At 54.7% G+C, this 27,949-nt stretch overlaps 2 protein-coding genes across 5 annotated transcripts in view; one reads left to right on the top strand and one right to left on the bottom strand.

Moving 5' to 3' along the window:
- Window positions 1-144: 144 nt before the first annotated feature.
- COMT (catechol-O-methyltransferase) lies at window positions 145-20,162 on the bottom strand. 3 transcript variants are annotated; one of them, XR_009450077.1, is made up of 6 exons: window positions 8,455-8,533; window positions 6,173-6,452; window positions 5,136-5,329; window positions 4,662-4,793; window positions 632-947; window positions 145-600 (listed from the first exon to the last, which is right to left on the bottom strand). XR_009450077.1 is itself a non-coding variant. In XM_059676231.1 (5 exons), the coding sequence occupies exons 2-5, from the start codon at window positions 6,450-6,452 to the stop codon at window positions 747-749; spliced, it is 807 nt and encodes a 268-aa protein (XP_059532214.1). In that variant the 5' UTR covers window positions 20,027-20,162; the 3' UTR covers window positions 145-746. The 3 variants fall into 3 exon arrangements, 2 of the variants coding, with proteins under 2 accessions (XP_059532214.1, XP_059532213.1); XM_059676231.1 differs by lacking the exon at window positions 8,455-8,533 and adding an exon at window positions 20,027-20,162 and having other exon boundaries at window positions 145-947; XM_059676230.1 differs by having other exon boundaries at window positions 145-947.
- Window positions 20,093-27,949, top strand: part of TXNRD2 (thioredoxin reductase 2) — a 45,080-nt gene continuing 37,223 nt past the window's right edge. The window contains exons 1-4 of one of the 2 annotated variants that reach the window (XM_059676228.1): window positions 20,093-20,222; window positions 24,045-24,113; window positions 27,017-27,073; window positions 27,550-27,694. In XM_059676228.1, coding sequence (XP_059532211.1) covers window positions 20,105-20,222; window positions 24,045-24,113; window positions 27,017-27,073; window positions 27,550-27,694 — 389 coding nt within the window. In that variant the 5' untranslated portion in view covers window positions 20,093-20,104. The remainder of the gene's footprint in view (window positions 20,223-24,044; window positions 24,114-27,016; window positions 27,074-27,549; window positions 27,695-27,949) is intronic. The other variant, XM_059676229.1, reaches the window with a different exon arrangement.

Raw genomic sequence — 27,949 nt, 5'->3', positions numbered from 1 at the left:
GGAGGAGCAGTGCTGGGAGCCCCCGGGCACATGGGCAACATTGGTATCCAGTCAAGGGGAGCGCTGTGTGTTTGGTGCCAACGCGGAGGGCGCCAGGGGAAGGAAAGAGCAGTGCAGTGGTTGAAAAAAAACAAAGTTGACCTCTTATATCGAAATATTTAGATCTTTAATTACCATTTTAGTATCTTTTAGTCATGATATCAATATATAAAATTGTTAAAAATCGGCCCGTTTTAGTGAGGTTGCATTTCCTTCTTAAAAAGGAGAAGAGAAAATGAGGAATCAGAGGTGCAATGTGTTGTTGGTCACAGTGCCAGCACTGAGGCACTGCTGCCACCTGGTGACTGCCAAGCTCGAGGACAGACTGTGAGTGCACAGCCCAAGTTTCCAGATGTTCCCAACTTTCCCCTTTGCTGGGTCAGGGCCTGTCCGTGTAAGAAACCCTACTGGCATGCTGGTGGGGTGAGTGAGCCATGGGCACCACCTAACCCTGACTTGGTATTCACAGATAACTTTCCAGACTGATGGCAGGGATTGTGCATGGTGAGCGGGTTGCTCTGGGGTGGGTTGGTGTGTGATAGCCTGGAGCCATGTGCAGAGGGGCCAGTGTGGCTGGCCGTGGCCTCGCAGGCCTCCAGTGTGTGGCACTGAGGACAGACCCCAGAACTGCAGAAGCAGGGTTGGCGGCAGGATACCCATCATGACCTTCCCGACCAGGCTTGGCGAGTGCCCCAGAGCAGCCTCGGTCAAGGCCGTGCGGGGCTGTCCGGGCCCATGTAGACGGCCTTCTCCAGGCCATCCACGGCCTGGGAGTACTCCAGGAAGGAGGAGAAGTGTGTGCAGTCAAAGCGGCTGCTCCCACGCACGTGCGCCAGAAACTCCGGCGTTCCTGGGCAGATGACGTTGTCAGCCAGCAACACCGTCCCCTTGCGTAACAGGCCGCACTCCTGCAGGGGGCAAGACAGTTGGAGGGGGTGAAGGTCAAAGGCTCCCATCAAGTTTGCTCCAAACCAGCAGGACAGGTGCCCCTGACCGGGTGGAGGCTCCATGTGCTGGCCTGACCCCTGGGGGAGCCCCCTCACCTCCCGGGGTCACAAGAGGCTCTCTGCAGCCCTCCTCCCCAGCATGTCCCCTGCAAGAAAGGGCTGTGCTGAGTGCAGGTCCTACCTCTAGCGCAACAGCTCTGAGGATCTTTTCCTCCGTTCACGCCTGCATCCTTGGCCCCTAGAACTGTGTGCAGTACACAACAGGAGCTCACTAAATGCTAGCAAGATGACTGGAGGTGATGATGGGGCGGGGATTTGGGTCACAGTGCTAAAGCCAGTGGGTCCCTCATCACCCAGTGCCAAGAAAATGCAGCTTCTCCAGGTGGGAGAAATGCCTGGTGCCCCTGTGTGTGGCTCTTGGGGTGGTCCCTGGAGGTGCAAGCTGGCCTGACCAGGATGACTGCAGTGCTAGGGGGGGCAGGGGAGAGGCACATCTCCCCACCCACAAGCCTGCCCCTCAGGGATTCGCTTTGGACATCCCCAAGCCCCAGCATTCGACATGCCCCATTCCATCAGCCACCGGGCCCTGGGCAGCCAGCTGGTGTGCCGGGCCTGGCTCTGCAGAAGGAAGGAGGGGCAGCTGGACACAGCCTAGGTCCTCCAGCGCTCACAGCCGAGGGAAGGGCTGCTTCGATCACAGGGAACAATAGAATGGGAAGCCTAAAGGGGGAATGTTTACCTTGGGGGACAGGTGGACTAGGGGAAGGGTTGCCTTGTCTCCTGGATTTGACTTTGGAAGCACAGAACTTTTTTACATAATCATAACAGTTAAAAAAAAAAAAAAAGGCAATCCAAACAGAAAACAAGTGACCCCAGGTGTGTCTGAAACTGCCCACAGGACCACACACGTGGGGCATCTCCAAGCGACTGAAAATCGGACTAACTCTGCACCCCTCCAGGGCTGTGCCCTAGGGCGGAGTCTGACTGGGGTCCCCTCCCTCCTGGTGGGGTCCCCGCCCTCCAGCCTGTGGGCTGTGGGGGAAGCCGAGGGCCCTCCAGCCAGAGCTCCGGAAAACACGCAAGTGTGAGGTCACGAGGCTGGGGCAACCCACGAGACAGGATTTGAACAGAATGTATCACTATGAATCATAGAGTGTTTTCTCTTAAAAAAGAGAAGGAACAGAACTTTTAGCAACATCGCCTAAAAAGACCGAAAAAAGAGCACCCCGGGGAGGTGCCCCTGGCCCAGGCCCCAGAGGGCAGCTCAGGGGGGGCAGGAAGTGCACAAAGTGAGCTGGGAGCAGGGGCTCCAGCCTCGAAGGGTCCCGCTGAAGGACTCAGGGCACCACTGGCACTGAAAACCACCCGGTTCACCGGGAGAGAGGGAGCAGAAGGGAGGAAACTGGGCCACCTGTGGAGGTTGCTGGGGCCCAGCCACCCCCGAGGAAGCTGGCCATGAGGGGGAAGACACGGTGCCTGCACTGCCTCTTCCCAGACGCCAGCCTCCGACAGGACACAGACCCCTGGAGACTGCTGGCCAGAAGCTCAGAGGCCGAGAAAGCCGGTTGTGCCAGCTGCCTGGGAGGAAGTGGTGTGAGCACAGGGTGCCAGGTGTGAGGTGATTGAAACTGTGTCCACAGGTCACAGACCTTCAAGGGGTGGATGTGGGCAGGGCTCGGGGACTGGCTTCTAACACAGAGAAGGCAGAAGCCACAGGACGTGGCTTCCAGACGAGGTCACACTCGGCACCCAGCCCCTCCTTCTGTCTGTCTGTCTGTCTCTTGCTCTCTCACCTCTGGCTTTGGGGGAAGCCAGCTGCCATGTTGTGAGGACACCTCAAGCGGCCCCGTGGAGACACCCAGGTGCCAAGTGGCTGAGGCCTCTTCAAAGTGGCCTCCAACTTTGAACAGACACCCCCCCCCCGGCCCCTTATTCCCAGCAGAGGGGAGGGGCAGTTGGCCCTGCCCCGCACCAGCCAGGGGCCTGCAGAGCCACAGGTGTGGGGCGGCAGACACGCTGGAAAAGTACAGCTGGTCCCATTCGTGGCTTCTCTTTTGAGCAGTGGTTCTCAACCTTGGCCGCACATTAGAATCACCTGGGAATCTTTTTAAAATCCTGATTTCTGGGCCTCATCCTCCGGAAATTCTGTTTCTTTGTTCTGGGGTGGGGCCCACAACATTAGTAACAAAGAAACAGAATTTCCGGAGGATGAGGCCCAGAAATCAGGATTTTAAAAAGATTCCCAGGTGATTCTAATGTGCGGCCAAGGTTGACAGCTACTGCTTTTGGGAGAATTACCAGCCTTGAACAAGGAGCACTGAGAAAACTATCAGTCTCCTAGTTACTGAACGGCAGTATTTGCTGCTCTTCCGTAAATGCAGGCCCCTGTATTCATCACCACACCCAGGCTGCTGGAATCCTTCCCTGCCCTGTGACACAGGCCCCGCTGGGCTGGCCACCTGGTTTCTGCCCTTAATACCTGATTTCCAGGCTCTCGCCCCTCTGCCTGGTGGACCTCCCCAGGCTCAGGCATGCTCCCCTCCGCTGCCCTCCCCGCCACCCCGCGTCTCCTCGTCATCTCCGCATTGTCCGCATGTCTTAGCCAACACAGGACCCGTCTAACTTCTAGTCCAGGGTCCCCTCCCTTCCCACCACCAGCACTCCCTGCCTCCCTGAGGTTCGGGACATCTGCACCCCCTCCTCACAGCCACCCCTCCCCACTCTCTACAGGCCCAACAGGGATCTTTCCTGGACACTAACCTCACCCTCATGTGCTAGGAGCTCTTGTGCCCCTGCCCATGTGGCATGTGAGGCCCTCCACACACAGCTCTGGCCCTCTGCCCCGAGTCGGCCCACACCTGGAACACTCAAAGCCCTTTCACACCCACCGGAACCACTGGGTTCCAGGTGCTGCCCAGTCTTCAGCCATGGCTCCTGTGCTCCCAGCCCCTGCACTGGGCAGAGTGTCCACCCCGTGGGGGAGCCGAGGTGGGTGAGCACGGGACAGATAACATGGGACAGCGTCAGGCTGGCCCTCGGGCAGGGAGGCTGGGGTGGGACAGAGTGCTTCTAAGAGTCTTCTAAGGTGCTTCTAAGAGTCCTCTTGACCGCCCAGGAGGGCCAACGCAGTGGGCACGGATATTAAGTGTCACGTGTCAACTCATTACAGGCCCCAAGCTCCAGCCCCCTGACAAGGCAACCACTGGTCACCACTTTGTGCGGGCTGAGCAGCTGGCACTGAGGGCTGGGACAGTCTGGTGGTGGAGGCATGGGGGGGGGGGTGCAAAGCAAGGAGCCCCAGGAAGAAAGGCAGGAGACACTGAGTTCCCTGACCAGCACCGTCCAGCTGGGAGAGCCACACGGCCGCCAGGCTGCTTCCCTCCTGCCTCCTCTGCCCTGTGCCCTTTGGATCAGACCATCTGGTCCATGAGCTCCCCACCTGCTGCCCTGGCACAGGCTGCCAGAACTCTTTCCTGGTCTCCATCCTGCCCCAGGCCTCCTGCAGTCCTCTGAGCTCCCTGACCCCCGGCGGCCAGTAGGAGCCACCTGTGGCCCCCAGGGCCCCCCTTGGCAGGGCTTTGCTGGAGCACTTGGCTCTTCAGAGGCTGAGGCCCACCGGCCGGGCAGCCCGTGCCAGCAGCCAGCGCATCCCGACCGGGTGGCGGCACAGCTCACCTCCAGGAGGAGCGTGTCCGGCAGGTACCGGTCCTTCCAGTGGTCCAGGAAGACCATGTCCAGCGTGTCCACGTCATATTTCTTCTTCAGCTGCGGGATGATGTCCTGGGATGCCCCCACGACCACGGTTACCTGCAACAGCGCTCCATCAGTGCCTGTGCCCACGGGGGTCAAAGAGCCTGCCCCACCCGGACGCCCCGGCAAGCCCACCGACGGTTTCTCTGCGGTTCTGGGGACACAGTCTCCACTCTGCCCCTCCCTGTGCGGAGGTTTCCTGCTCTGAGGAATGGGCAGTAAGGCGCCCTCACGGAGCTGCTGGAGGCCCGTGAAACCTGGCCCAGGAGGCCCTGAGGCCTGGCTGCAGCGGGATAAGTGTGGTCTGGAACCATGCGGGCAGGCCCCAGGCCTCCCCCTCCCATCCACCCACACCTGGCCCGTCAGTGTCCACATCTGTCACCGGGGGAGGTGTCGCACCCGGTCCTGCAGGCCGGCGAAGTCCAGCATCTGCTGGGTGATGGCAGCGTAGTCAGGATTGAGCTCGATGGTGAGCAGGCGGGCGCCGGGTGCCAGCAGGCGGCCCATCCGAACGGCCGAGTAGCCGCAGTAAGCCCCCAGCTCCAGCAACACGGAGGGGCGCTGCTCCCGCACCACTGCGTCCACGATCTGGCCTTCAGGGGTGGACAGGGGTGAGTGCAGGCAGGAGAAACCCACTCCCAGTCCTGGTCGGTTCCTTCTGACTAAGTGACAGCCTCTCCCAATGCCTGGCCCCAGCCCTCCCCCAAGGCCCCATCCCACTGTACAGACCCCCCAAGCTCCCATGGTACCTTGGGCCTCTGCCTTTCCACACACTGGCCCTTCTCTTTCCATGTTCCCTGGCTGACTGTACTGGCCTTAACCCAGAGCTGCCCTCTGTGGAAACCTCCCCACCCCACCCCCAGGGGCCTTGCTCAGGGCCTTCCTAGCTCCCCGGAGCCACACAGTAGCTGTCACGTTTGTCCTCAGGGCTGGACTTCAGGGCATGCAACACAGCACACTCCTGTGCCCCACGCTGGAGTCAAAGGTCAGGAGGCAGCCAGTGCCTGGGCTGGGCAGAGTCCAAGGAGCTCTGTGCACCCTCATGCCTGGCAGGGACACGCAGGAACCCACTGCCCACCCTGCACCAGCCGGGCTCTGAGGGATGGCGTGTGAGAACAAGGCCTGCATGGAGCCACTGCTGTCCCCTCTAATACTGGCTGTTGGTCTGTGGCCAGGAGGGGACCCCACACAGTGGCCTCCTGAGTGGGTTTATCAAATGTCCCTCCCTCCCCACGGGGACAGTGATGTGGGCGTTAGGGTCTCTGCACAGCCTTGACCCCTGGCTGGACAGGTGGCTCGGGCCCCCAGGGCTCCAGATGAGCACCCACCCCAACACGCAAGAAATGGGGTGACAGTAGGCCCCTCCTGTATGGGCTGTGCTGCCTGGCCTGGGGTCCCCCTTCCTATATTCACTACCTGCTGGCCAGGCCACCCACCTTTCTTGTCGCCCACGTTCATGGCCCACTCCTTCTGTGAGCAGTAGGTGTCGATGGCCTCCAGCACGCTCTCTGGGTCCCCGGCCACGGCGTGCTGCAGCACGTGGCGCAGGATGCGCTGCTCCTTGCTGTCACCCATGAGCAGGCTGTAGATGGGCTGCAAGACGAACTCGTTCCAGCAGATGAGAAGCAAGCCGCTGCGTCGCAGGAAGAACAGCAGCCCCAGCAGTGACAGGCACAATAAGAAGGCCACCAACAGCAGGGGTGGAGTCTCCAGCATCTGACACAGGGCAGGGGTGGGCGGGGGAGGAGGAGAAAGGAGGAGGAGGGAGTCAAGGGGAGGTGGCCGGCTGCAGTGCTTTGTGGCTGGCCAGGCAGTCCTGAAGCCAGCTGGGGGCTCAAGTTCCCCCAAGTTAGTGCAGACCCGCGCTCCTGGCTCTCCCACTTTCTCCTCACTTTGTTGGTGCTACTGCTGTAGGCGGTTAGACATGAGCAGAGCAAGGGACAATCAATTGTAGGGTGGGACCTCGCCCCCAGGGCGACCTTTCCTCCCCTAGCAGACCCTGGTCATGAGGTTTGGACCCCCTGACCTTTCCTCCCTAGAGCTAACATCTAGGCGTCGGTTGTATTTCCGCTCCAGGCCCAGAGAAGCAACGGAACCAGCCATGGCTGACCTCAGGACCAGCTGCAGGGAATAATGACCCCTGCCCTGGTGCCGGCCAATCCATCAGTGGAGATCACTGAGTGGACACCCTAGAAAGCTACTGAATACTCTATTAAGACAGAGGTTCTCAACCTTGGCTGCACATTAGACTCACCTGGGAATCTTTTTAAAATCCTGATTTCTGGGCCTCATCCTCCGGAAATTCTGTTTCTTTGTTACTCATGTTGTGGCCCCACCCCATAACAAAGAAACAGAATTTCCGGGGGATGAGGCCCAGAAATCAGGATTTTAAAAAGATTCCCAGCCAAGGTTGAGAACCACTGTATTAAGATCTTCTCCTGGGATCTCCCCTAAAATTGCAGCCCTTAAAACCCTTAGGATGGAGGACACAGTGAGCTCTCCCTCCCAGGAGCAACCCTGTTCCCTCCTCCTCCCCCGATCCCTGCCCCAGGCGCTTTCCCATTAGCTCCTCATTCCTAAGCTACAAGGGCCCTTCCTTTATCTCCGTAACTCGATTCCCAAGCCCATTTCTTCTAGGAATGACTTCTACCCCTGTGATTTGCCAAACAAATGTTCTCTTACAGTTGGGGTCTTGCTCTGAATTCTTTCCTAGCCAGAACCCAAGTACTGAGGTTGCTGAACCCAGGTTTGGTCTGACCCCACCAGTCTAACACCGGCTGCCATTCCTGCCTTCCCACTGCCCACCTACAACCCTACCATGGTCCCCCTTGTGCTGGTGGGGGCCCAAGGTTCAAGAGGTCAACCAAGTGCCCCAGTGCCAGGGGAGCATAGGCCCAATCCCCCTGCTAAGAGCTTCCGGCTAAGGTCGAATCCTCAGGCAGACTGCCAGGTGTGTGTCTGACAGTCCCGCCTGGGGGCCTACTCGTCATAGTCCCCCTCTCTGGGCACGTTCCCAGGACAGCCTGGGACCTAAGGGGGGCACAGCTGGCACAGGGGAGTCCTGTTCTATGTTCAGCCCACGTGGGTGCCCACTCAGAATAGTCTGGGATCTCATGTAGTTCTTTGAGTTTCCAAATAAGGACATAGGCAGTCCTCAGGCCAGGCACAGGGGGCGAGTCTATCTCCTTTTTTTTTTTTTCCTTTTGAAGATTTTTTTATGAAGAGAAAGGGAAAGAGAGAGAGAGTGAAACATTGATGTGAGAGCGAAACATCAATAGGCTGCCTCCTGCATGTCTCCTGCCGGGGGACTGAGCCAGCAGCCCAGGCATGTGGCCTGACCAGGAATCGAACTGGCAAACCTTTGGTGCATGGGACGCCCAACCAACTGAGCCACACAGGCCAGGGCTCGAGGCTATCTCTGGACAAGGAAGGCCAGCCCTGCCACCTGCACCCCAGTGTAAGCGAGAGGTGCCAGCTGTATCTGCTGCTACAAGTGCCTGATGGCCTGCCCTGGCTTGCCACCCCTCAGGCAAGTAGTTCAGGAGCCAGCCACACGGAGCTGGGCCAGGGCCCCTGGAGACAGGGCAAGGCTGGGTTAGCGCCGAGATCTCAAAGTGTTCAGGGTGCGTGCTCGGATTTCAGGCTGGAGACCTCACCATGTTAAAGGACGAAAGAAAGAGGATTATGGGAAGCTTCCCCCCGGGGGCTGGTCACTCACAGGAAAGGCCCTTGGAATCCTGGCTCCCACTTGGAAAGGCGCACCCGGTGAGCAGGCAGGCTGAGGGTCTGGGAAGGGAGGCCCCCTCAAGAACAGCTGACGGCTCCAAGTCCCAACGCCCTGGACCATGAGGAAGAGCGGGCTGCGGGACAGCGGAGAATGAACGTGACAGCCGAGACTCCCCCCGGGGCAGCGTGGACACCAGGTCTCTAGGTTCTCTCAGGCCACGTGGCCTATTTACACAAGGCTGAGCGGACACGTGCTCAGCAGGTCCAAGTCTGCGCAACCAATGGGCCCGAATCCTCGCTCCACACCCCTGCTCCCAGCACCACCCCGACCTTCAGGGCAGATTTCCCAGCACAAACCCCACTGGGGATCGACACGCAACCTGGGCACGTGCCCTTGACTGGACTCGAACACGGGACCCTTCAGTCCGCAGGCTGACGCTCTATCCACTGAGCCAAACCGGCCAGGGCTGGGGAGTTCTTCTGCCTTGAGATAATCACCAATGGAAACTGTAACTTCAAAATGGCCAGGGTCCAGCTATCTGGGCCCACCCTGGAAGCCAGTCTTGCTCTCTACCTTCCCTCCTCGGGGGAAAGAGCACGGAAGGCCTCAGAGAGGCAGAGACAGCCCAGGAGAGAAGGGACAGTCCCTCTGGTCCTCGCTGGCCCGCCGGGTTATGAGGGCACGTGCACCCGTGCCTTATGAAAAGCAGGAGAAATGAAGGAGCCACTCTGCTCAAGGCCTATTTCCCAGGAGAGCGATTTTCAATTTAGAAGTGACATATAAGACCAAGGGCTAGTTACAAAGAGCACCTAGCAATCAGGGAGAAAAAGATGAGTTAAGGCAGCAAATACGAAGCTCACAGGAGGCCAGGAGCCCCGAGCGGACACGGGAAACAGGAGCAGGTCTTGGCAGCAGATTGGGGTGACCCTGGGCCTCACAGCCTGACAGACTGAATCAGGCTGGTTTCTGTGGAAGTTCCCGGGCCCCCATGGGACAGGACACACCGCGCAGGTGAGGGGATCACAGAGGGAGAGGGCGTGGTGGGTAAGGACAGTGTCTCCCTTCTAGGGCTCAGAGGACAGGAAACAATGGCGGGGGGCCTGTGCCACCTGAATGCCCAGGACTGTTCACCGAGCTCCTGTCTGCATGCTATTTCCCAGCCACACCTGTGCTGCTTTATTTATTGTTACTATTATGACTAGTGTGTTTGGGTGGTGAGATACTGGGCCATTTTGTTTTATTCTCTGTATTTAAAAAAAACCTAGGAAATGTTAGAAATAAATATGTGAATTAAGAAGGAATATTCTGCTTAAATAGTGAATCACTTGGCAAACTCTGGGATCATAAACTATACATTTCAATCCCCTAAATACTCGAATTGTGTAAGAATCTGGCTTTTAAGTCTCTATCTCCAGGTCTGTCTGTCCATAACTCCGCAGAAGGGTGCAGAGAGGGGCCCCACCTGTGGGGTGGCCTGTAGCCCCTCCCCTTTCCTGTAAGGAGCGGGTGGCATGCCCGACAGGCAGGGCAGCTCTAAACAGGGCAGAAGTGGCCCCGCTGTGCAGGGGCTGTCATGCTTCCTCATCGCCCGTCATGCCCACCTCCCACTGGCTCTTCCAGGGTCCCCTTGGGCAGGGGCATGGGGCTCAGGGAGACACTTGAGGTACTATCCCCCTCCCCCATGCAGCGCCTAGGGGAATGGGCTTCATGCCCACCTCATCTGGTCCTCCAGCAACCCTAGAGGGACTCGTTGCCCCCGGCCACCGGCTGAGCACTGGTGACTGGCCACACTGCCTCCCAATGGGCACCTCCCCTTCTAAACCCCAGGAGCCTTCCCTGATTGCAGGGCCACCCTGTTTCTAAACCTTCCTGCTCTGCGTTGCCCAGCAGCGCTGGACGAGGCCACACCCACCCAGCCCTGGGAGAGAACAGTCCAGGCCCACCCGAGCTTTGCAGAACAAAAGGGCGGAAGTGTGAAACAGAGTCATGCCATCTATAATAATAAAAGTGTAATATGCTAATTAGACCGGACTTCTTTCTGGACGAAGCCTGGACTTCGAGGGAAGCCGAGGTCCCAGGTGCCAGAGGGAAGCTGGTGCCGGCAGCCGGGGGCAGGGAGGCCTACTCTTGCACGAATTTCGTGCTTCGGGCCTCTAGTTAAAAATAAAATCTCATAGACACCACAGGGGAAGCCATCCAGAGCTTGCAGATGTTCTGACCTGCGATTTTGCCCTGTGAGTCCTTTGTGGGGAAATTAAACATGGGAGCTCCTCTTGTTTTGGGTCCTGGGACCTGAGTGCCTGCTGCTCTGCCCTTGGAAAGAGCTGAGGGTGAGGGCAGTCAGTTCCCGGGAGACAGCTCAGCATTATTCACAATCGCCAAAGCACAGAAACAACCCAAGTGTCCGTCAATAGATGAGTGAATGGAAAATAAAATGTGGTCTATCCAAACAATGGAATATTATTTAGTTACTAAATTGAATGAAATACTGACAGATGCTATTCCATAGATGAGCCTTGATGACATTATGTGCCCAGCCAGAGTGGCACAGTTGGAGTGTTGTCCCGTACACCACAAAAGGTTTTGGCTTCAGTCCTGGGTCAGGGCACATACAGAAGGGAACCAATCTTTCTCTCTCTCTCTCTCTCTCTCTCTCTCTCTCTCTCTCTCTCTCTCTCCCCTCCTCCCTTTCTCTCAGCATAAACTCAGGTGAGGATTAAAAAAAAAAAAAAAGGCATTATGCTAAGTGAAATAAGCCAGACACAAAAGGATAAATATTGTATGATTCCACTTATATGACAAAGAATAGGCAAATCCATAGAGACAGAAAGTAGAATAGCGGTTGCCAGGAGCTGGAGGGAGGTGGAATTACTGCTGAATGGGTAGAGTTTCTTTTTGTTTTTTGTTGTTGTTGTTAATCCTCACCCAAGGATATTTTTCCATTATTTTTTTTTTATTTTATTTTTTTTTTAGAAAGAGTGGGAGGGGAAGAAACTCAGAGAGAGAAAGAATCAATGTGAGAGAGACACACTGATTGGTTGCCTCCCACATGAACCCCAACCAGGGTTGGGGATCGAGTCTGCAACCGAAGGATATGCCCTTTGACTGGAATCGAACCTGGGACCCTTCAGTCCACAGGCCAACGCTCTATCCACTGAGGCAAACCCCCTAGGGCCAGAGTTTCTTTTTTGGAATGATGAGAAAGTTCTGGAAATAGTGGCAATAGTTATACAACAATGCCACTGAGTTATACACTTAGAAATGCTACAATGGTAAGTCTTAGGTTACGTATATTTTACTGCAGTAAAAAGAAAACAGTGGAAAACCAGTAACACAAGCAGTCCTGCCTCTGGCACTCCCTGTCCCAAAAAGAGAAGGAACATGCCATTCCCTTAGGAAGCAGGATCTAGAAGAGCAGCCAAGCCCCCCTCTCCCTGGGGGACCCAGACACTCAGGAATGCCTCTCTGCCTCCCGCTGCCTGCCCCCCCCCCCCCCATCCAGACTCCCGCAGGCTGCATGCACCTAGCGGGGCACCTGCCTCCAGGGTGCACGCTCCTCTCCCCTCTTGGAGGCAGCAGAAGGGGTCTTCCGGTCCCAGCAGAATCTGCACCGCCCCCCCCCCCCCGCCCCACATGCTTCCTTTCAACGTGCCCAGTGTGTGCATCCAGCGTACATCTCAGACAACACAGACATGGCGAGGGGCAGGCCAGGCCCTTTCCCAAAACCACAATAGCACGCACCACCCAATAAACTTTCCTTATATAAACCCATTCTTATGTATTCTCCCTGCAACACCTCAGAGGCAGGGGGCAGTCAGATGGGTCACTGACAACCAGAGACATCAACCCCTGGACCTTTAACTCCATAATCCTTTGCGACAAAAGTGTTTTGCCACATCCAGCTTGACACAGTTAAACTTCACCAATGTCCAGGCTCCCCCGCCCCAACATCTGCATGTGGGGTGCTCCATTTCGCCCTACAGGCATGCCCCTCTTGGCCGACGGGCTCCTGAGGCTGGGGTTGGGGGTACTTTGTGCTTGGTAGCCAGACAGTTTATCACTTTGTCAGCTGGTCAGTATTCATTTTCACATTTAGCACATCCTAGATGACACTCATCTTTCCTTCAAGGAAATGGAAACACTTTCCATAAATATATTGCACGTAAGCACCAGTGGGTGTTACTGAGACTCTTAAAAATTCTTTAAAAGGATGAACTGCCCAGACAGCATGGCTCAGTGGTTGAGCGTCGACCTACACACCAGTAGGTCACGGTTCAACTCCTGGTTAGGGCATCTGCCAGGTTGTGGGTTCAATCCCCAGTTTGGGGCATGTAGGAGGCAGCCAACCAGTGATTCTCTCTCATCATCGATGTTTCTCTCTCTCTCCCTTTCCCTTCCTCTCTGAAATAATAAAAAAAAAAAGATGAACTAACTATATGACCCGGTTCCTAGGCTCATTTAAAAAACCCGTAAAAGATCAATAGAAATGCCTTCAGCCCCTTTGCAAAGATCCCGTATTGCCGACACCTCCTCAGTCTCTGCCTCCCACTCGTTCTGGACGCCTGTGGGAGGGGCAGGATGTCACTTATTCCCTTGGCTGCAGGAGACAGAAGAAAGGTCCGACCTCAGAATATAAGGGACAATCTGGGGGCAAAAGTGGGTGGGCTGGCCAGGATCCTGTGGTGGGGACAGGATATGCCTGCCAGGGAGGGGTGGTTGTCCATCCGCCCGGCAGGCCAGCCTGTATGTCAGAGCCCAAGAGCCTGCTCTGCTGGGGACTGGGAGCAGGCTTCCTGGCAGCTCTTGGGCACCCTGAGCAAAACCCCAGCAGGTGTCTGGTTGAGCCCTGTCCCCTTATGGAAACTGAATGTGAGCCCTCCTCCTTTCACGCCCTCCGGCACCCAGAGAGATGTCTTATCTCCTCTGTCATTCATTTTGGCACCTTGTGGTGATTTCGACTCCTGACCCCGTGCTCCCGACAAATGTTGAAGTGTGTGGTGAGGACACGTTTTGGTTCTGATTCTGGTATACGCTCCGAAGCTGGTGAGAAGCCAGATTTCCTCTGGAAGGTTCCTCGGGGCTGGAGGAAATCCCTCCTGGCTCCTGGGAAGGCCTCTTGGTCTCTAGTTGATCCTGCTCCCTCCATGGGTGCTTTTCAGCTACTGTACCCCCTTCTCGCACCCTGGCTGACTACATCCATCTCGGCGCTAATTCTGCCGCTCCCTTTCTGGTTGGCATGACTTCACTAAGGCTAATTTGGAACTTCAATGGCTTCTTTGGGAAACTGCAGATCTGTGCAAAGTGGCTCCTGTAAGACCGCTCCTTCCATCACCTCTGCTCCTCCTTCCTCCTGTGCCAATGCTGACCCTTCCTCCAGAAACCTTGCCTCCTCTGGGCTTCATGTTGTCACTTCACGCCCTGTCATTACTAAGGACAGCCCAGTCTTCTCACTGTCAAAAGAGCCAAGGTTATGTCACAGTTGTTTGCTCTTATATTTACTTTTGAAGTCTTTTGTTGTCACTCTGGTTAACTAGATAACTAAGTATTGTTTCACAATGACCTGGGATCCTATTTACAAAAAGAGCCAAGGTTATTTTACAGTTGTTTGCTCTTATATTTACTTTTGAAGTCTTTTATTGTCACTTCGGTTAACTAGATAACTAAGTATTGTTTCACATTGACCTGGGATCCTATTTAGAAAAAGGTTCAAACCTTTTGACATTTTTGGACAACTTTCCCTTTCTAAAATCAAATTCTAAGTGAAGTCTTCTTGATCTCGAACTGACTGTGGGATTTTACAGAAGGTCCCTGGAAGATCTCAGAGGATTTGTTCTTTCCCTTATAAAGAGAGATGTTAAATTAATTAGGTTTATTTGACAGGCGTTTTCTTTTTCTTTCTTTTTAAAAAAATATATTTTATTGATTTTTTACAGAGAGAAAGGGATAGAGAGTTAGAAACATCGATCAGCAGCCTCCTGCACACCTCCTACTGGGGATGTGCCCGCAACCAGGGTACATGCCCTTGACCAGAATCGAACCTGGGACCTTTCAGTCCGCAGGCCAACTCTCTATCCACTGAGCCAAACCGGCTAGGGCTCTCCCTTCCTCACTTCAAAAATCAATAAAATATTCTTTTTTTTTTTTTTTTAAAAAAGAATCTGTCCTCTTTGTGACAGGACATAATTAAAAACATTGGTTATATTACCAAGGAATATCATTTGAAAAGGATGTATAGAATCAGATATGACCAGACAGACAGTTTTAAGGAACTATGGTCGACTTTATGGAGCCAGTGCCTCACAAAGCCCTCTTGAGAAAACAGTCTGGTACCTGGCTTAACAGGGTTCCCAGTCTTCTGGTGAGCAAGGGAGGTCACTTCCTGGCCGGCCCAGGAACCATAGAGTATTTTGGAGACCTTGAGAATTCACACAAATCTCTAGGGGAAGTGTGTTGGTAAGTTTTTGGCTTGGCTTCCTAGCCTTGAGAGGCTTTTAAAAGTCTAATCAGAGTCCTAGCTGGTTTGGATCAGTTGATAGAGTGTTGCCCTGCGGACTGGAGGGTCCCGTGTTCGATTCCAGTCAAGGGCACATGCTCAGGTTGCGGGCTCAATCCCCAGTAGGGGGTGTGCAGGAGACAGCCGATCGATGATTCTCTCTCATTGTTGATGTTTCTATCTCTCTCTCTCTCTCCCTTCCTCTCTAAAAATCGATAAAAATATATTTAAAAAAAAATCTAATCTGAGATGCCCATAAAACGTTCCACAAAGGCCTATTGCTGCACTTGTGGGTGAAAAAGTGGTCCAGTACTAAACCTGACAAGCTCAAGGGGGGCCTGTATGGCGGGCCTTGCAGACTCAGAGACCAAAAGTAACCAGGCAGGAGGGTCTGAATATAAACATTCCTAACTAAACGTGAGTCCTGGCGGGCAGTCAAGGCCCGTAGCTTCCTTGACAAAGGTCAGTCTTTATCTTGAGCAAGCCTGTCTACTTTGGTTTTGTTTTTTGCCTTTAAGGTAACATACCTTTGAAATATGAGTAATCTTCTTTTTCAGACCCCTCCGGGCGAGCCCTCATTGTTATCTCGTTTCCCACACGCCGTCGCTATGTGCTGTAAATGTTAATTATAACTGTGCTGTCACCACTCATGTAAAGGAAATATGTGTCTCTCCGATTCACTTTTTAAAAAATAGTTTATTGATTTTTCGAGAGAGAGAGAGAGAGGAGAGAGAGGGAGAGGAACATCAATGTGAGAGTGCAACATCAACAGGCTGCCTCCTGCACGTCCCCTACCAGGGATTGAGCCAGCAACCTGGGCATGTGCCCTTGACCAGGAATCCAACCTCCCGGTGCACGGGACGACCCCCCACCAACTGAGTCATACTGGCCAGGGCTCCGGTTTACTTTATATCTAATCCCAGAGATTTCCCACACCCCTGTTTTGCTTTCTCTGGTCCCCTTAGTCTATCACTAATGAGTTTCATGTAACCCTCCTTACATCTCTTCCTTTTATTTTAATGTCTAAAATAAGCTACCCAACTGCCCTTCTCGGGAGCATTTTCTCAAGCCGTTGAGAGTTGCTTCTGGGCACTTGGCAGTTTGGCTCAAATAAACTCATAAAAATTCTCTGCAGGTTTGGACGTTGCTTGTATAAATTGGGCCAAATTTAATGAGACCAGAATTATTTTAAACAAGAATAATTACTCTGGTTATCTTTTTTTTTTTTTTTTTAACTCTGGTTATCTTTGATCAAAAAGGAAGAAGTGACTGTAGAGATAAATTTCTCAAAGGAGAAAAATAACACACCCTGAAGATACCGGTCTTGTTCACTGTCTTCGAGATTTTATCATCTCCAGAGGAAGGAGACGGGATCCTGCCATCTTACACATATTGTCAGCCCTTACTAAATCATTTTTCGTTTCCTTCAATATCTGGCTCCAATTCTCCAAACTGATGTTTCCATTTTACACTCTCCCTCCTGACTTAGCATCTAAAACTTGACTGCCCAGACCCTTACTGGGACTCAGGTTGTGTTGCAGCTGCCCCTTTTCCTTCAGGATCTGAAAGAGCCCCACAACTTGAAATAAATTTCAAAGCCAGGCCAGTGTGGCTCCGTGGTCAAGGCTGACTCATGAACCAGGAGGTCCTGATTCGATTCCAGGTCAGGACACACACCCGGGTGGTGGGCTCAATCCCCAAGCGTGCGGGAGGCAGGCGATCAATGGTTCGCTCTCATCATTGATGTTTCTCTCTCTCTTTCTCCCTTCTTCTCTCTGAAATCAATAAAAAAACATTAAAAATTTTTTTCAAAGAACTCATCACCACAACAAATCATGTACGGGCAGCCCCTGTACTGGAGTGGCTGTTGCATGGGCCACTCGGAAAGTCCCTGGGAACTCCTGCATCTTCCAGGCTCTGCTCCAGGACATAACCTTGCCTGTGACACTGATGTCTAGGAGGCCATCACCACAAACTTTCAAACTACACACCGGAAATCCATTGGTTTGCGACCGCCATCCTCACTCCACCACCTACAGACCCTTACAGCTCAAATCTAAACTTTTCTCAACTGTCTGCCCGCAGGACTCACAAACTGGGTTTACAGTCAGTTCCTCTGCTTTGCTTCCTGTTTCCATAACAATGTCCCTCATGCCCTGGCCTGGTGTGGCTCAGTTGGTTGAGCATCATCCCATGTACCAGAAGGTCGCCAGTTCAATTCCCCACCAGGTCGTAGGCTCAATCTCCAGGAGGGGGTGTGCAGGAGGCAGCTGATACATGTTTCTTGCATGATGTTTCTCTCCCTTTCTCGCCCTCTCCCTTCCTCTTTCTCTAAAATAAATAAAAACTTTTTTTTTTCATGCCTCATAGCTTGCACCATCCAGCAAATATCTTCTATTACCAAATCCCAACAGATGGTTCGGCTGTTCCTTAATGAACAAAAGATGACCAAACAGGCAATGGACTTTGTTTAATTCTTCTTTCCTTCGACGAGAACAGGACTTGATAAGGACTCTCTCCTTGACCAAACCCTACCTGGCTCCTCTGAGCCTTCGTCTCAACTAGGCCTCGACCTTGGCCTATGAAGATTTGAACAAATACTAACATAGTTTCTAACAGCTCAAGGCTGCATCCATCCATTCCCAGGATGACCCCATCCCTCCCTTAAGGTGCCTACCTGTTCCAGCCAATAACCGAGGACACACCTGTCTCCCCACCTCTGTGTGTGTGTGTGTGGGGGGGGGGTGGAGGTGGGGAGGAGGAACTTAACTTCCACAAGTGCCACTTAGCAAGCTAGTAAGCCAGGACAAGCAGCAGAGGGAAACTGGGACGGATGGTTCAACTGCCGGTTGCAGCCATCTATAAAATCTAGGTGCCAAGCAGCTTCTAGACACCTAGCAAATCCTATCTCCCCTAAACCAAGGGCACTTAGGAGCCAATGGTTTGCACTTCTTCCCAACCAGAGGGAAAATAGCTTAAATACCTTACTTGGGGAGACAGCAGAAATCCAATTAGTGCCATTTGCTAATCAAACCCAAGGATAGATGAGGTTAAGACAGCGGTTCTCAACCTGTGGGTCGTGACCCCTTTGGGGGTCGAACGACCCTTTCACAGGGGTCGCCTAAGACCATCGGAAAACACATATATAATCACATATTGTTTTTGTGATTAATCACTATGCTTTAATGATGTTCAACTTGTAACAATGAAAATACATCCTGCAGATCAGATATTTACATGACGATTCATAACAGTAGCAAAATTACAGTTATGAAGTAGCAACGAAAATAATTTTATGGTTGGGGGTCACCACAACATGAGGAACGGTATTAAAGGGTCGCGGCATTAGGAAGGTTGAGAACCACTAGGCTAAGAGAATAAATCTCATTTTGGTACATCAGCATAAAGCTGATGAATATTCTATTGGGACCCTCTCCTAAGATCTCCCCTAAATCCCCTGAGAAGGAAGGTCCCAGCGGGTGCTGGCACACCCAAGCCTTCATCCCTTCTTCCCCTCCCTTCTCCACAGGGATGCATCTCCTAAACTCTAAGTGACCCCACGAGGCTTACAACCAGGGCAACAACGGTCAGTGGCAATTCGTCCCGGCAAACCTCCTAAACCTGACCCCAAGGCCCCCTTTTCTCTGACCTCTTGGTGAGCCCAGGCTCGCTTCCCCAGCCCTTTCTTGCTTCACTGTCCCCAACGTTAACCAACGTCCTCTAAAATTCACCTGGACTCATAACATTTTTCCTGCACAAAGTCAAAAACCCACACACTACCCACCGACTGGCCTGAGGTGGACCGGACAAGGGCCAGGTCCCCTTTCCAGTAAGCGTCACGTGGACCAACCCCCCATTCTGCTTTTCATAATTTTCACTTTCCCAACTCTCTCAAGCCCCCCCCCCTGACGCCCCCCCCATTTTACTCCCCCTTTTAAAAATACCCAGTTTCGCCCAACCCGTGCGGCTCAGTGGTTGAGTGTTGACTTAGGAACCAGGTGGTTGAAGCTGGGTTCCCCATCAGGGCACATGAGGGCTGGATCCCCAGTGTGGGCCTTGCAGGAGGCAGCTGATCATTGATTCTTTCTCATCACTGACGTTTCTATCTCTTTCTCCCTTTCCCTTCCTTTCTAAAATCAATTAAAATATACACACACACACACACACACACACACATACACACACATCCAGGTCCTCTGAGCATATCAAGCGCTTTCGCCTGCTCTCAGCATTTACTGAATAAAATCCGTCCTCACCGCTTGAGCTAGTGTCTGGCTGTGTTCATCTGTGACACAGCCCCCCTCACAGGAATTGCTCCTCTGAGCACCCCCATAGCACCCAGGACAGCTCAGTCCAAGCAAAGGACACAGACGTCCCTGGCTGGAAACCCCCAAAAGTTAGCAGGTCAGGCCTGGGGCAACGTCCCTTTTCTCTACATTCTCAAGGGGTGGCGTGAGTCTTGGGCTACTGTCATGGCCTCCCTGGTGGGGCAGCCGGTTCCCGTGAAGGGATCGCCCTAGGGTACCCCAAGGCCTCCAAGAGAGAGAGCCTGTGGGGGATACCCCGAGCCCCTCTGGGCCTGGGCCCTCATTATCCCGCCCCGGAGGTTCCGATCCACCTCCGAGGCCGAGGGTGACCTTCTCCGGGTGAGTCAGGACCTGACTCTGCAATCAGTCACCAGGGCAGCCCCCCACCCCAGGCGGCAGCCCCCCCCCCCCAGGAGTCTGGATCCCCCCAGGAGTCTGGATCCCCACGGGAAGTGGGACCCCCCCACTCTGGACCCCGGTCCCCAAGTCGGATCTTGCCCCACACACAGCACAGCGCTCCCCGCCCTCGGTGAAGTCTGGTTCCCCTCCCCCAACGCCTGCCCAGAGCCCCCCGCCCCCCAAGATCGGACCCCTTCATCCGGGTCCGAACCCCCCACCCCTCCAACCGAATCCCCAACTCCGGCCCAGAGACGCCCCCGCCCAGGTCGGAGTGCCCCCGCCCGGCCCGGATCCCCGGCCCAGCGGGACCAGGTCGGACCCCGCAGCAGGTCGGCTCCGCCCGGCGGCCGCCGCGCGCACTCACCTCGCCCTGGCGGACCCGGGGGCGGCACAGGCAGCGCGGCGGGCAGCCCGGCCACGAGGCCCCGCGGCGACGGCGGCGATGGCTATGGCGGTGCGGGCGGCGCTGCGGGGAGTCTGCGGGCGCTTCCGGTGGCGGACGCAGGCCTCGACCTCGGCCTCGGCGGGCGGGGTGCGGGGCGCGGCGCAGGGCGCAGCAGGTAGGGCGGGTCCGGCCGGGGTGCCCACGCGGGGGTGGCCCCGGGTGTCGCGGTGGCGGCTGGGACGGGCGTCCTCCCGCTGCCGGGCGCCCTCGGGCCCCGTCCGGAGGGAGGAGCCGCTGGGAGCCGTGCAGGGGGTGCTGCTGGGGAGGCACCTGCGCTCGGCCCCGCTCCCCCTGCCCAGGATGAAGTCTGGATCCCCCGAGGGGGACGGCTCGGCGCCCGAGGTTCCCAGGGGCCGCCCCCTCTCCCCGAGGCCCTAGCGCCCCACCCCGCAAGTGCTCACCCAGTCCAGGCGCACGCGGGAGTCCGGGAGGGGCGCCGGGGAGCCGGCGGGCTGGGCACCCGCTGTCCGCCCCGCTCTGCAGTGCCCTGGGCTGGAGAGGGCTTGTGGCTCAACCTCCTGGAGCCACGGAGGGACACTGACCAAACCAGGACCGTAATCACAGGCGCACAAGTGCCCCCAGGGTCCCGAGCTGGGGCTGGCTGCTCAGGAGGGTGTAGTGGGTGTGCAAGGGCCTGAGCAGGGACCGGTGAGGGCTCCTTCCCCGGCCTGGGGCTGCGGGAATCGAGAGGTGGCCCTTGGCCGGTGGTGGGCTGGGGAGCAAGGGCTGACTGCAGGTGTAACTGGGCAAACGTGTACTCTGTGGCCTTGGGGATTCCAGGGGAGCCAAGGAAAAGATCTGTAAACAGGAGCTGCCCCTATGGTTCAGGTTTTTGTTTTTTAAAATATATTTTATTGATTTTTTACAGAGAGGAAGGGAGAGGGATAGAGTTAGAAACATCGATGAGAGAGAAACATCGATCAGCTGCCTCCTGCACACCCCCTCCTGGGGATGTGCCCGAAACCAAGGTACAAGCCCTTGACCGGAACCGAACCCGGGACCCTTGAGTCCCCAGGCTGACTGAGCTCTATCCACTGAGCCAAACCGGTTAGGGCACGGTTAGGTTTTTTTTTTTTTAAGCTGAGTGTCATGCCAGTGGCCTTGGGACGGAGTCTTTATTTATTTATTTATTTTTTTATTGCTTAAAGTATTACAAAGGGTATTACATATGTATCCATTTTATCCCCCCGCCCTAGACAGTCCCCTAGCCTCCCCTATCACCCAGTGTCTTATGTCCATTGGTTATGCTTATATGCATGCATACAAGTCCTTTAGTTGATCTCTTACCCCCCTACCTCCTGCCCCCCAACCCTCCCCGGCCTTCCCGCTGCAGCTCGACAATCTGTTTGAGGCAGCTCTGCCTCTGTATCTATTATTGTTCAAAAGTTTATAATGGTCTCTATTGTCCACGAATGAGTGAGATCGGGGACGGAGTCTTTAGTTTCCAGTTAGGCAGGAGGCAGTGCCCCAAGAATTCTGTCCCCTCCCACTCCTCCCCCAGCTGTGGTGGTGAGCAGACAGGGCCAACCCCCAACAAGGACACCCGGTCAGATGTTAAACCTTCTCCTCCATGTCAGCCTTGCAGCGTCTCAGAGTAGAAGGATGCCTGCTCCGTCCAGGCTTGTGGGGAGACTGTGATGCATTCCCTGGACAGAACCAGCATGGCAGTGCTGCTGGTGTCCCCTGTCCCCTAACACTTACTGCCAGGGTCTCCCCAAGGTAGTGCCCCAAGCGAACTGGCACACCTGGGGGCCACTTGCCCTCCCAGAGCAGCACACTGTTCGCTCAGCCTTGCCACACGCGCTGTGCTCCGGTGCCAGGCACCGTGGTCAGAGAGGAGCAGAAAATTAAAGGGCAGTGGGCTAAGAACTCCAAGGCCAGACCTTTCTGGGCCAGCCCTGCCTGCTGGGCCTGGCTGAGGTGGGGAGGGCGAGGCTGTGAGGCAGCCCAGGGCATGGGGTGCACAGGTGCCTCTAATGCAGTGTTCGGCAAACCACGGCTCGCGAGCCACATGCCGCTCTTTGGCCCCTTGAGTGTGGCTCTTCCACAAAATACCACGTGCGGGCGCGCACGTACAGTGGGATTGAAACTTCATGGCCCATGCGCAGAAGTCGGTTTTTGGAAAGGAGAAACGAGTATACAAGACGAGTGTGGATGGGAGAGTTGGAAGGGGTCGACCTCAGCGAACGTACCTCGATCAGATTGAGGACGTTTTTAGCAAAGGCCAGCTTAGGAGTCCCCTAATGAAGTTAATAACAATGTACCTACCTATATAGTTTAAGTTTAAAAAATTTGGCTCTCAAAAGAAATTTCAATCGTTGTACTGTTGATATTTGGCTCTGTTGACGAATGAGTTTGCCAACCACTGCTCTAGATGACTCTGCAGAGTGGCTCCCACCCCATCCCCTCTGGGGTTCTTCAGGGTCACTCCTCCCAGCAGCTATCTGAACCTTCCCATGAGTTCAAAGGCAGATTCCTCTCACTTACCGAAGGCTCCACTGCCGGCCTCTTCCAAGTGGTTATCAGGCTCAGAGGGCTTCTGGGTGTGCACAGTGAGTGGGGAGAGCAAACCGCTAAAGATAAGCCCCTATTCCACATGGCCAGTTGCTCTTCCTGTCCTCTGCCTGGTAGCTGGCCAGATAAAGGGGGTGGGGGGCACCGGGCTGGGTTTGGGGGCAGGGAGACTCAGCGGGGACCCTGCTGTGGTGGCAGGAAGGACGAGCACCTGCAATGGAAGGTAGGGGTGTTCTACTGGGTAAAGCCTCCCCCTGGTACCCCGACAGGCAGCTAGCCTGAGCTCCTCATCCGACGGTAGCTCTTCTCCAACGGCAGTTGGTTTTGGGTTCTCTAGGCTCATATGGAAGCCATCAGAGTAACTGACAGCAGGTGAAGACCTCTTCAGTGTCTTTGAGTTGCATTTGGAACTGGGTCCACTTTGGACTGACTGCTTGAACCGAGTTGTGGCTCCATTCGATCCCTAAGAACCTGTGCATGCATCTCAGGTGCCCTCCGATGCCTCCTGCTGCTTGGCGGGCACAGCTGCGGGTCCCCATGGGCAGGCTGCCTGCAGGCCATGGACCGAGTGCCTGGACACAGCTCTGGGCGGCTGCTCCCCAGGCTTCCTCAACTGCAACCCAGGGCCGCCTCTAGGCTCGAGCTGCTGTGTTCCTGAGGAGCACAGGCCCCGGACTGAGGCCTGTGGGGCATCTCCTGAGCTCAGGTCCCTGCGGGGCTGGGGCTCTGGGTGTTGTCTCCACAGCCAGGAAGGTTGAGGTGGCTGCCAAAACGGCCACACTCTTCTCACGGAGAGGCCTAGGCTCAGGCTCACTGGCCTTGGGTAGCAGACCCACGGACTGATAATTTCCTATGATTTCTTCCTTCCTGGTGCTCTGGGCTCACATGGAAGCCATCAGAGTAACTGACAGCAGTTTAAGGCCTCTTCAGAGTCTTTGATCCCCTGCCTGCGCTGGGTATCCCTAACTTGGGCCCTGGGTTAGAGCTCTCACAGGCTGGCCATCCCTAAGGACACACCTGTCCTCACCTATCACTCCATTCCCTTTCTCCATGTCTTTTTGGCTGTCTCTTGACTGCCTTCTATGTCAGTAGTTTGCAGAAGAGACGAGCAGTCCTCTGTGCTGGGCACGGGAATGGAGGGTGCATGCTGCCTCTGAGGTGACACCACAGTGAGCCCCAAAGGCATTTCAGGGAGGAACTCAGGGCCAGGGAGGAGCCTGTATGTGCCCATGACTGGACTCGAACCTGGGACCCTTTGGTCCTCAGGCTGACACTCTATCCACTGAGCCAAGCCAGCTAGGGCAAGGGCCTGTGCCACTTTTAACCAGACGGGGCTGCTTGCACTTTGGATATTCTGTGTCACCTTCTGGGATTGGGGCCCCAGGCTTGTCCTGTCCTTCTTAGCCTTTTCCCCTTATTCCAGCAGGACTACCGGACTACGATCTCCTGGTGATTGGTGGGGGATCCGGCGGGCTGGCCTGTGCCAAGGAAGGTATGTGTCCTGCGCCCTTATGGTGCCACCAAGTTTTCAGTGGTGTTCTCCAGGGCTGGGTGGGGATGTGCCCTGAGAAGCCATGAGCAGAATTCATTGTCTCCACAGCTGGCCTCCCAGGTCCTATCACTCTGCCAGGATCACCCCAGCAATCTTATCACTGTGCCCTGCTCCCCATTGTATCCCAGTTATCTGTGCAGCACACGGCAGCCAGGTTGGAACCCCAAGTCTGAGTCTGCCCTCCTCAGCACCAGCCCCAGGCCTCACGGGATCTCCCCACCTTGGGATATCTCTCCCACCACCCACTCCCTCCCTCACACCACTCAGCCCCCTGCCTCTTCGCTGTTTTGCAAATGCTTCCTTAGGTCCCTCTGGCCTTGTGCCGTGCCCTGGCGGTTGCCCTGTGTAGCCTGCTCTTCACCTGCCCAGTTAGCTGTGGGGCTCACTCGCCTCCCTCCAGTCTTTGTTGCTGAGATGGCGAATTGTACCCTCCTGCATGTCCAGTTCCCATCACTGGCTCCGCTGTCCTTGTTCTTAGCCGTGGCACCGTCCGCAGAGATCACGGTGTGTTGTGCTGGCTGGGTCTTGCTCTCCAGATGGGCCCAGGCACCCGGGGCACTTAGTGAAAAGGTGAGCAGTAAATGGCCTGGACCAGAGGCACCCGGAGACATCACGCCTCTCTAGAGTGCAGTGTGCCACCCCCCAGGTGGGGACAGGCTGCCAGGGTTTCACTGTAGACCCTGGGCTCTGCTGGAGGAGCGCCCCGCAGCCTGCCCCCCAGTCTGAATGACAGCGGGCAGATGTGGGAGAGTGAAGGGGAGGGGACGGGAGAGAAACAGGGCCGAAAGCAAGAGGGAGTTGGGCAGGCACCCTGGCCATGAATCTATGGCTCCCTCGTGGCAGATACTAGGTTTTAGAATCTCAGATGGTGTAAAGGAAATTCACTCTCCACTGCTCTTGCTCTGAGGGGTGGGGAAGGGGCCCCGCCTGCTCTGAGGGCCAGGAACCTGGGAAGTCGCCTGGCTGATTTGGGGGTTCCCAGAGGGACTTTAGGTCTTCACTCCACTGGACCACTGAGCCACTCTAGGGGCAGTTGTCTGTCCCTTAGAGCAGGAGAAAGCCCTGGACCTGTGTCCACTCCAGTGTCGTCTGTCTAGAGACGTATCTCAACCCAAAACAATTCCCGGGTCTGTCTTTGGCTTTTGTAACAGTGGCATTTTTTACAACTTTATTAAGACATAATTAACAAATCGTATATATTTAAAGTGGACAACTTGCTAAGGTTTGACATACATACACACCTGTGAAATGGTACCACAACCAAGATAATGAATCCATCACCCCTGTATTAGTGTGCTGGGGCTGTCGTGACAAAGGTCATAGACCAATGATGGCGAACCTATGACACGCGTGTCAGAGGTGACACGCGAACTCATTTTTTTGGTTGAGTTTTCTTTGTTAAATGGCATTTAAACATATAAAATAAATATCAAAAATGTAAGTCTTTGTTTTCCTATGGTTGCAAATATCAAAAAATTTCTATATGTGACACGGCACCAGAGTTAAGTTAGGGTTTTTCAAAATGCTGACACGCCGAGCTCAAAAGGTTTGCCATCACTGTCATAGACCGAGCGGCTTAAACAGCAGAAATGTATTTTCCTATAGTTCCGGAGGCCGGAAGTCTGAGGTCACGGGACAGCAGGGTCAGTTTATTCTGAAATCTCTCTCTCTGGCTTGTACCTGGCCGCCTTCTCATTGTGTCCTCACGTGGTTGTCCCTCTGCTGGTGTCTTTTTTTAAAAATATATTTTATTGATTTTTTACAGAGAGGAAGGGAGAGAGATAGAGTTAGAAACATCGATAAGAGAGAAACATCGATCAGCTGCCTCCTGCACATCTCCTACTGGGGATGTGCCTGCAACCCAGGTACATGCCCTTGACCGGAATCAAACCTGGGACCTTTCAGTCCGCAAGCCGACGCTCTATCCACTGAGCCAAACCGGTTTCGGCAGCTGGTGTCTTTTTACGTAAAGATACTAGTCAGATCGTATTAGCACCTACCCATCTGACCTCATTTTAACAGCTCACCCCCGTGAAGACCCTGCCTTCAAGTAAGGCTACATCCTGAGATTCTGGGGGTTAGCACCCCAATTTGGGAGGGACACAATGCAGCCCATAACAACCCTCAAAGTTTCCTCAAACGCTGAGAAGTCCTTCTGCTCCCCGCTCCCTGCGGTATCCTCCGGCAAGCCGTGATCCGTGTTCTCTCACTATACATTAGTTTGCATTTTCTAAAATTGTGTACAAATGGAATCATGCTATATGTATTTTTTTCCGGCTTCTTTCACGTAGCAGGATTACTTTGAGATTCATCGATGTTGCTATATATATCCACAGTCCATTCTTTTTTCTTGTTGATTAGTATTCTGTTATATATATATCACATTTTGTTGGTTCATTCACCTGTAAATGGACATTTGGCTTGTTTCTAGTTTGGGGCTATTGTGAACAGTGCTGCTATGAACATCCGTGTGTGTGTGTGTGTGTGTGTGTGTGTGTGTCTCTGTGTGGATATATGTATGTTTTTTAAAATATTTTTATTGATTTCGGAGAGGGAGGGAGAGAGAAACATCAACACATCGACGGCACTAGGCTTGTGCTGAGTGTCTGGGCCTGGAACCAGGCGGGGTGGGAGGCGAGGGAGAGCTGGGCCCAGAAGAGGGTTTCTGCCTGTGGGCAGCACAGCTGGGTGGCAGCAGGCAGTGGGAGACCCAGGTGCAGAGCTGGTGGTGCCACTGGCCCTCGTCCTTTCCCACCCCTTCTGGGTCACATAGGCTCCTGGAGTCCCAGCCCCAAAGCAGCTCCCCAGTTGTGCCCACCTGCCCTCTCCTCTTGTCATTCCAGCCGCTCAGCTGGGAAAGAAGGTGGCCGTGGTAGACTACGTGGAACCGTCCCCGCAAGGTAGGCAGCCCCCAACTGGAGCCACGTGTCCTGGGAAGTGGCTAGGGAAGGGCAGTTCCTGGTATTAGCGCCTACCCATCTGACTCTGCTTTCCAGAGTTTCCAGAGAGTGCCCTGTTTCCCTGTAAACTGCCATTATTTTAAAGTTTCTTGTTCTTATTTAAAAATGACTCTGGCTCTGGTTGGTGTCGTTCAGTGGTTAGAGAGTCGGCCTATGCACCTGAGGGTTGCAGGCCCGATTTCCGGTCTAGGGCACGTACCTGAGTGGCAGGTTCCATCCCTGGCCCAGTCAGGATTAACAACAAAACACACTAAAAAAGGACTCTGAACACAATTATACAGAGCAAAGCAGTAGAGCAGGGTCCCCTGGGCCATGTATGAGTTACAAACCACAACCTAAGGGGACTCTAACCCGTAGAAGAACAGGAACGTCCTCGCCCGCATGTAAGTCTAAATGTGCTCTTCTCAACACACCAGGCACCCGGTGGGGCCTCGGCGGCACCTGCGTGAATGTCGGCTGCATCCCCAAGAAGCTGATGCACCACGCAGCGCTGCTGGGGGGCATGATCCGAGACGCCCCCTACTACGGCTGGGAGGTGCCCCGGCAGGTCCCGCATGACTGGTGAGGGGCCCGGCTGTTCCCAGGGCTTTTCTGCTCCTCCCGGAGGAGGCGGAGGGTTATTCATCTGCTAACCTGCAGGGGAGCATGCTGTCCCATGGGGCTGCTCACCCGGGGCAACCTTGGACCCCAGCACGTGGCAGTGTCTGGAGACATTTTTGGTTATCACCAGAGGGGTGGGGGAGGGGTGTGCTGCAACATCTACTGGGTAGCACCCTGGGATGCTGCTACAGGTCCTGTAGCGCACAGGACACCCCC

Source organism: Myotis daubentonii, chromosome 19 (genome assembly GCF_963259705.1).
Source record: "Myotis daubentonii chromosome 19, mMyoDau2.1, whole genome shotgun sequence".
Lineage (NCBI taxonomy): Eukaryota > Metazoa > Chordata > Mammalia > Chiroptera > Vespertilionidae > Myotis > Myotis daubentonii.
This window is presented reverse-complemented; position numbering and strand designations above follow the sequence as displayed.